Source organism: Glycine soja, chromosome 19 (assembly GCF_004193775.1).
Source record: "Glycine soja cultivar W05 chromosome 19, ASM419377v2, whole genome shotgun sequence".
Taxonomy (NCBI): Eukaryota; Viridiplantae; Streptophyta; class Magnoliopsida; order Fabales; family Fabaceae; genus Glycine; species Glycine soja.
Window position 1 is genome coordinate 40,350,992 of NC_041020.1, and position 9,041 is coordinate 40,360,032.

The 9,041-nt window shown below is 30.8% G+C and overlaps 1 protein-coding gene across 4 annotated transcripts; it reads left to right on the forward strand.

Moving 5' to 3' along the window:
- The first annotated feature begins 1,165 nt into the window (after positions 1-1,165).
- LOC114400467 (zinc finger A20 and AN1 domain-containing stress-associated protein 8-like) lies at positions 1,166-3,666 on the forward strand. 4 transcript variants are annotated; one of them, XM_028362927.1, is made up of 4 exons: positions 1,166-1,333; positions 1,413-1,479; positions 2,103-2,227; positions 2,793-3,666. In XM_028362927.1, the coding sequence occupies exon 4, from the start codon at positions 2,807-2,809 to the stop codon at positions 3,323-3,325; it is 519 nt and encodes a 172-aa protein (XP_028218728.1). In that variant the 5' UTR covers positions 1,166-1,333; positions 1,413-1,479; positions 2,103-2,227; positions 2,793-2,806; the 3' UTR covers positions 3,326-3,666. The 4 variants fall into 4 exon arrangements, with proteins under 4 accessions (XP_028218728.1, XP_028218727.1, XP_028218726.1 ...); XM_028362926.1 differs by having other exon boundaries at positions 1,436-1,479; XM_028362925.1 differs by lacking the exon at positions 2,103-2,227.
- The last annotated feature ends 5,375 nt before the right edge of the window (positions 3,667-9,041 follow it).

Here is a 9,041-nt window from a genome sequence, read left to right on the forward strand (position 1 = left end):
TTACCCATCCCTAGTCAAAGAGGGGGTTCCTTGTAAACGCAGGACGAGGTGGTACCTATGAGTACAAATTTGTTTATCCTATTTATCAAATCTTAAGTATGTATACTTGGAGAAAGAACACGGTTGTCTCCAATAGAGGATACTTGTTGTCAGAGAAAAAAAACTTTACTTAATCGAGTTATGTTATTATTATTATTATTATTATTACTATTATTATTATTATTATTTTACAAGTTTGACTTCTTAAAAAATAGAAGTACACTTTGATTTGAATTAAAATATTTAATAATTTTAATTTTTAAATTAAATTTATATTTTTTATTTTACATATTTATTGGTTTAAAAGAATTAAAGACTTGTTTAGTATAAAAACTTTTTAAATTGTATAAAAGTTTATAATAATATTTCATTTTTACCTTTTTAAAGATTTATAAAAAAACATTAAAAAATCATAATTTTTTATACAATTGTTTAAAACACAAATTAAAATAAAAACACCATTTTTATAATTCTGTATAAAAAATAATAATATATACTTTAGAAGAACGTATATTTTTTTCAAGATTAAAGAAAACTAATTTTAATTTTAGTAAAAATAATTATGATCAATATATAAATTGTAGGATAAAATATATATTCAGGTGATAATTTTTTTAATCTTAATCAAATTAATTGAATAAATATAAAATAATATTTAGATATAAAATAAATCATGTTAAAAAAATATTTGTTTTATATACATTAACGATCTTCGCCACAAATTAATTATTATTTTTTATCATCAATATTTATATCAATAAAAAAAATTCACATAATATCTATTTGATAGACATGATTAATGAGATAAGGTAATATAAACAATCAAATTTTATCTTAATCTATTATTTTGTGAGCCAATATAATATAATAGTATGATAAAACAATCAAAGTTAATATTTTCTTATTTTTAGTAACATAAATGATAATATAATTGTAATTTATATTATATATATATATATATATATATAATACATATATATAATATTTATTGTAAAATAATTTGAAAGTGATGGTGCAATTTGCAGGGGAAATTTGAAATTATGAGGTAATGAAGGGGCATACTGGTAAAACAGCACAACCGACTCTGCGAAAAGCGCATGTTGGCCTGATATAAACGTTCAGAGAGGGGTGTGAGAGAGAAATCGAGAGAAAGTGAGAGAGAATTACAGAGCATTTTCCAACACGATTACACGACCGAATCAAACCCCTCTTTCTCTCCGAAGCTGCTTTTAATATCGTACTGGCCTTCGATTGTTCTCCTCTTTAATACATACTGTTCTCTCTTCGATTTGAGGTCACCACTCTCTCTTCTCTCGCCCTTTTCAATTCTTTTCTTTATTTATGTATTTTTTTTTATCATCGTCCTTTATCAGAATCTTTTTTTTTTCTTATACAGGGAACAGTACAAGAGTCTGAGCATCGGTTAACCCAACTGCACAGGTAAGGTGTCTTTATTTCGTGTTTCTATTTTGTGTTTCTGCGTTCGATTTCTCCGCGGTTGTACTGGGTTGTTATTGGTCGGACGACACGGGTTAATTTTATTGGTTTTTTATTCTTCCCCTGTTTTTAAAATTTGATAAAAAATGATTTTTTTTTTTTTGTGGGGTTTTGGATTGGTTGTGTTATGGGTTGAAGTGGCATGATTCGGTTGGTGGGGGTGTTGAAAGGTGTGATTTTTCTTGGTTCCCTTGTCCGGTTTGAGACTTGTGTTAATTGTTCATTTGGTCGATCTTTGTTGCTAGACATTGGAAGTGTTAACTGTTCTGTGGAAGTTTGTTTGTGTTGGTAATGGGTTTGTTGGGTTTTGTTTGCATGCTTGAATTATTTGTGAACTTTGATTGTGTGTTGATGCATTTGTTGGAATTTAGTGTCTGTTTTTGTTCAACGTCCGTAGAGAGGATTCTTGGTGAGTTTGTGTTCTTCTTTTCCTTGTTTCTTATATGGTGGATTGGTGGAATGTATTGGAAGGTTAGTGCATGAGAGAGAAGGAATGCTGTCAGTTCTGTTTTTAATCCTTTTACATGTCAATCCATGTGTCGTGATGTCTAATTGGCTTGATCAAGGTTTTAAACTGCCGTCATGGTATCATCGTGGTGTTGCGGGAAATTGTGGACAAATGTGCCCGTTGTGGCTGTAAATTGTGGTTGTGGAGACTTCAAAAACCTTGATGTTGCTGGCCAAAATTAAGGTTATAAACTATTTTTTAAAACCTTGGGCTTGTTATTGACTATTTGGCTATGGTTCCTGATCGTAATGCTTCATTGGATTTTGGTTGACTTGATTTTGATATGTCAAACATGATTGAGATGTGTGTCATACTGGTGTAAGCTGTAAAATGTAAACTTCCAAGGGTAATTTGCTTGCATTCATTTAACTGGTCGTGATTTCATCGCATTCAGTGTTGCGGGAGATGTGGTTGTAATTATGGTTGTGATCATGGAGACTCCAAAAACCTTGACATTTGCAGACCATTTTTAAAACCTTGGGCTTGATGTTGGACTATTTGACCATTATTGTTGTTGATTGTATTAACGTGTTGGATTTTGGTAGAATTGATTTTGAAATGTTAAACATGATTGAGATATGTCGCTACTGGTGTAAACTGACAAGGGTAATTTGCCTGCATTCGTTTAAATCACAATTTTGCAAGTTCAGTGTGATGCTTATATTTCTTTATCTTTTCTTTGTGAACTGGTTTTTCTTTTCTTGTTTGTATATATCTTTTCTGAGAGACTGAGGTGCTTTTCTTGCAGGTAGTCTCCAAATAATGGAGCCTCATGATGAGACTGGATGCCAGGCTCCTGAACGCCCCATTCTTTGCATTAATAATTGTGGCTTCTTTGGAAGAGCAGCTACCATGAACATGTGTTCCAAGTGTTACAAGGACATGCTGTTGAAGCAGGAGCAGGACAAATTTGCAGCATCATCCGTTGAAAACATTGTGAATGGCAGTTCCAATGGCAATGGAAAGCAGGCTGTGGCTACTGGTGCTGTTGCTGTACAAGTTGAAGCTGTGGAGGTCAAGATTGTCTGTGCTCAGAGTTCTGTGGATTCGTCCTCCGGTGATAGTTTGGAGATGAAAGCCAAGACTGGTCCCAGTAGATGTGCTACATGCCGGAAACGTGTTGGTTTAACTGGTTTCAGCTGCAAATGTGGCAACCTCTTCTGTGCAATGCATCGCTATTCTGATAAACATGATTGCCCTTTTGATTATAGGACTGTTGGTCAGGATGCCATAGCTAAAGCCAACCCCATAATTAAGGCAGATAAGCTCGACAAAATCTAGGCATGCACTACTGAAGGTTAATGTATGAACCTTGAAGCTTCATCTTCTATATGTAAGTTTCATATATGTTGTCTTCCTGGTTTTTTAGGTGTCCTTTAGTGATTAAAATGATCCAAGTCAAGATGGCAAGGGCATCATTAGGGAAAACATTTATTGTTGGTTGGGAGATCCACTTGTTAGCTCCAGTGTGTTTGTGCTGCTTTGATGGACACTTTGGCTCATTTTGTAATTTGATTTCCTGCTTGGTCTGCATTTTTCTTCCTCATTGCATGAAAAGTATTTCCTGCGTAGTCTTGTATTGGTTTTGCTTTTGAATCATTATAGGAATGTTTAATTTTTAATGCTCATTGCTCAAAATACACGCAGCAAGTTCGGATCTACTGGCAGGACTTCGTTATTGATATAATTCTCAATTTATTATTGTTATTGGCCTATACGAATGAGAGAAACAATTTTCTGGAACAAAAAGATTGAATGAGGACCTGTGGACAAGTGCATAGATCCAGAGCCCTACTAGTAGTGTAGAAATGTTATATGACTTATGCTATGAACTAAGTATTGTTTATATCGCATTACCTCGTTGTTTTCATATTCTGCGTCTGTCTCTAATGTTATTCAACAAGTGATCAATGTGTCCATTTGTTACTCAATCTAACAATAAATTGCGGATCTAAACTCGATTTTCCTTTAAAATTCACTTGTTTATTAGCAAGAGAAATGAAATAATATTCAGTTTTATAATAATGTATAAAATTAACATTTTCTCAAAACACTATTAAGGTTTTACTTTTATATATATAATTTCTGGCAAACAGCTTTAGCTTGTCTTTCGACCAACCAAAAGAGTAAAGACTATATGTGTGGGAGTAATATATTTTAGGCCCAATTTAAGTTAGATCAAAATAACTTCGAACTTAAAACTCATTTTCTGTGGGAATAATTGGGCAAACATCAAACTCAACCTATTTCGGCACCCTACGATGAATCAAACTACTTACCCTGTTACCCATGTGCACTTAAATAGGCAATTTTTGGAGCCACTTTGTCAACCTGACAGAGTGTTAAGAGGTATAAGATGCACTTAAGGACGGAGTCTTGGTTTAATCAAGCCACTGGAGATTGGAAACAAACTATAAACCTTAGGTATAGATTCAAATCCTATTGGACGCAAATTGTTTGCATATATTTGCTTTTCAACTAACTGGCCAGGAGAGTTTACTTATGACTTCCTTAGAACTGCAATAGGGCCTGCTTAGTCACGTCCTTAACTGATCTGATTGTGATGACAGAGTGTTAAAAGGTATAAAACGCACAAAGGACAAATGTATCTTATACAATGATAATAATGATAATAAATTTAAAGTTCGGATATCATACACTAAAGATTTTCCAAAACAATTAAATTTTACAAGTAGTCTAAGTGAATTCATTTTGGAAAACAATTTATCAAATACTTCGCAGAAAAATTAATTGCAATAACTAAGCAATAATGGTTGAAAGATTAACATTTAACAGATGGGAAGACCTAGGCTCTGAGTTCAATCCAGATAACTTCCCCCAAATTTTTATTCTAACTGAATCTTAAATTAAACTTCAATTACTGATAGTCCCTCCTAATTTCATTAAGCCTATATTTGGATGAAGGGTTTTAATCTAAGGAATGTAAAATTCAACAATTTTAATCTGCTTTCCTCAACACCTTGTTTATTTTTCTTCTTATATACCCTACTTATAGTATCAAACAAAATTTATCCAGACGAAGGGAAATTTTTTTTTACAGAGAACAAAATATAAAAAACTTTATTCCATATGCGCAGAAATGAAACTCGAACTTTATTATTGATTTAGTTTCTTTATCTACGAAAAAAAGTAACTTGCAGTTGCAGAGTTTAGACTCAAAGTAAAGGCAAAAAATGAACAAGTGAGACAATACGTAGCGCATAAAGGGAGTGTATTAATACCGGTTCAAAATATTCTATACCCTTACTGTCATAAAATGTTTTCTTTGCTGTTATCGAGATGTATGAGTTGGTATTATCAGTTCCAGAATATAAGGGATTGATCTATCCATTGAGACGTCACACACTCGTTAACTTTCATCCCTTCGAGCCATACATCTCAACTTGTGGTGTACCAAACGGTAGTTTTCATGGTACAAGTAACTCAGAATATTTCCAGAGTAAAACTACTCAAAAGGGTTGTTTTCACCCTTTAATATCAATTAAACCAAAAACATACCCCTCCATTCCAAAACTTTGGGTGATTAAAGTTCTTACACACAAATTAAAAAATATTTAATACGTGTAAATTTAGACTACATTGCCCTCATTTATTATTTTAAAACCATACTCCCTCCGTTACAAAACTTTGGGAGTATTATTTACTTGACAATTTTGCTTTAATTTTTTTGAAATTGAAAGCAAATAGCCTTTATTTTTTCTGAATGAAATATTGATTTAGCTTACTCATTTTTTGCCAAGTATATATTTCATTTTAAATGCACTATTTTTCATCGGTAGGTGTGATTCCCAAAAATTTAGAGTCTTTTTCGCCACAACACATATCTAATAGTTATATTAGTATACATATAATTCAGCAAAAAATATATATTAGTATACATAAAATAAAATCAGATTTATTTTAAATATCTGTTTTAAAATAAATTAATGCTATTATTAAATAAATTTTAAAAACAAATTTTATTACATTGATTTCGATATCATACTATATTACTCATAAATTTATATTTCACAAATATGGGGTTTCAAACCTTTCGTTCGCAAACTTTAGTTAAATTAAATTTCAACTAATTTATAGATTTACCTGTAAACATTTTTTTCTCTGTGATAATCGAAGACACCATCAGGATTTACAACAACTCATGCTTTTAGATCTCCTTGACTACCTATAAATATTTTAAATCACATTAAAAAATTAAATTTATTTTGAAATAGGAAAATATTTTATTTTAGCAACATTTATAGATTCTTTTTTCTACTTTGCTACAGCCTCATATAAACCACTCCTCCCAGAATAAATTTAATGACTTCTTCACAGGTTCCCCAACATAAGCCTCTGAAGCTAAATTTAAAGTGGGGTTCGCAGTATACATTCCATATAGTTTTAGGCCCTTAATAGAATAAATACTCCCCAAAACAATTTTATTTTTGGTTCCATACCAGCACAGCTAAATTAACAGCAAAATATGTTGCCTTACAATAGAAATTTCTTTCAAGTGAATCGTTTCTATTGTAATTTTTTAATCATGGTAGAAAAAAATAGTAAACATTGTTATACAACTATAAAATGTTTTGAAATCATGTAGAAGAGTTGCTTGATAAGGGAAATACATTGTTGCAATAGAAACAAATTTGGCCATGAACTCTTTACAGAGAACAAGCAAACCCCTCAGTTACATATTATATTTGGGTAGAGCAAACAAGTGACGAATCCTCCTGATAATGATATGCCAAATCATCTTATGGAATAGTCTATGAAAATAGAAAGAAAAAAAAGGTTGATTCAATCATGATTTTACCAAGAATTAAAATGAAGAAAACAAATATTTTGAAAGGGATCTTTATCAATTTCGAGGCAGACTAATAGTAAGATTTTCATCAAGGGTTGCAATTTTTTTTATTAGTGGGAAAATAAGAGGGTTTCAAATTAAATAAAAATAAACATAATTTTGTATTCAATTACACTCTAATGTTTTGTACATTCAATTCTCCAAATCAATTTGATTGAATTCATACGAAAAATAGTGAGTAATTGTTGAAATTAGGAAAACAATTAAATACATCCCACAAATCCAGTGTAGTAGTTAATGAAAAAGATTTCTTAAAAAGATAATAATTAGATCTAAAATAAATTGATTTTTTTTAAAAATATTGAAACAGGGAATTTTATTTTATTTTTGCTTAAAAACATGAGGCATCAAACATAGTATAATTAACATAAATCATTTATATAATTGTTTTTTATTTTTAAAAAGAATAGCAAAATGAAGATTACTAATTTACCCAGCGCCAACTATTTATATATATATATATAAAGTTTTTTTTCATTCCAGTTATTATAAGTGAGACGAAATTTGCCGTATTTGATATATGATTTGTGTTATTCTCTTTGTTTTAAAACATTAGTCTTTTTAGCTTTTTGTTTTTGTTTCAAAATAATGGTTCTTTTAGTTTTTTTTTAAATTATTTTCCCAACAATACCTTATACATGACATCAATTAATACTTACACTGAAAATAGATATTTATCATAAAAAAAAGTTAGTGGACAATAAAATGTATTATTATTGGTGGTTAGTGGGATATTTTGTGTCAAAAGTAGTTGAAACAATGAGGATATTTTAGTCTAAAAGTGTCACAACCTTAAAATACCATTATTTTGTAATGAAGGAAGTATTTTATTTTAGGATATTTTAGAATGACTTTTTTTTATCACAATAAAATCAATCATGAGGCGGGTGCTCGCAAGAGATCAACATATATTATTGGATGTTTGTGTTGGAATAATGACTTTATTAATTATAGGTGATAATTTTAACATATTTTAGTTTTAGTCAAAAAGTATTAAAATAAAATCTTTCAAAAATATAAGTGACCAAAATAAGATTTTTAAAACTTAATGTACTAAAATATAAAATATCAAAAATAACATTTAATTTTTATTTTATAGTAGTCAAATGTATTCCCTACTATAGGTTTAGATAGCCTTGGAGTTTGTTCATCTCATGGGTCTTGGCTCATATCCCCCCATGATGTTCTTGTTCATTTTGACTCTTTCAGTTATAATATTTGCAAGTTGTGTTGCTTCTGTGTGAGGGTTGTTGAGGTTTCAACCTAGTTTGGGATGCCATCAATCCTCATACTGCAATCTAGCCTTTTTTGCTAAAAAAAATCCATTGTTTGTGTATTTCTAATTTAATGCTATCTATCGGTTAAGGATGTGAACCTTAGTCTGCTCTTGTTTTTGTCCTATTCTATAATTCAACCAATATGCCTTTAATTGTTTTTTTTTATCCGTTCAAATTGAAGGAAATTTACAAGAATTTATGCAACAATTGCACTCAATTATCTGAGCTAGACTTTATGGATTCCCTTTAACGGGTTTAACAATCCAAAAGTAAAACATAAAAGGAAAACGAAAAAGGAAGGGGAGGTTGAAAAGGATATATTTTTCATAACATTCATAACAAAAGAGATGTGTCTAAATCTTTGGCACTATTCATAACATTCATATAAACATGGACAGCAAAATCACACAAAAGGTCCCCACCGTAAGCCTCATATTGGTACTGTGAGAGGCTAAGCTATGGAAAGTGTATTATTATCCCTCATGGCTTTCTTCAATGCAATAAGTGGAATTTGATAACAAACTTGCCTTTCCCTCGCAGCCACCATTTCGTGTCTGGTTTCTTTATCAAAAGACAAATTTCACGACCTGACTCCTTAGCTGTGATCTGTGTCATTTTGGGTCAGTGGAATATTGCAAACCAAGAGGGCAGCAGAAACACCCATGTCCATCTTTCTTGTATACATAATTGAAACTCAAATGTTTTTATACATAGTAGTACGATACTAAAGTAAATTCTTTCTTTGGATGCTCAAATTAAGGTTTGGTATTTGTTAATTGAAAAATAGACTGTTGATAGTGTGTGAATATGCCTTATTCAGATTTTTAAGTGGGACAAATTGACATGTGCC

Bases quoted from the DNA above. Each gene is read 5' to 3' on its own strand.
- LOC114400467 (XM_028362927.1), top strand. From the start codon at position 2,807: ATGGAGCCTCATGATGAGACTGGATGCCAGGCTCCTGAACGCCCCATT.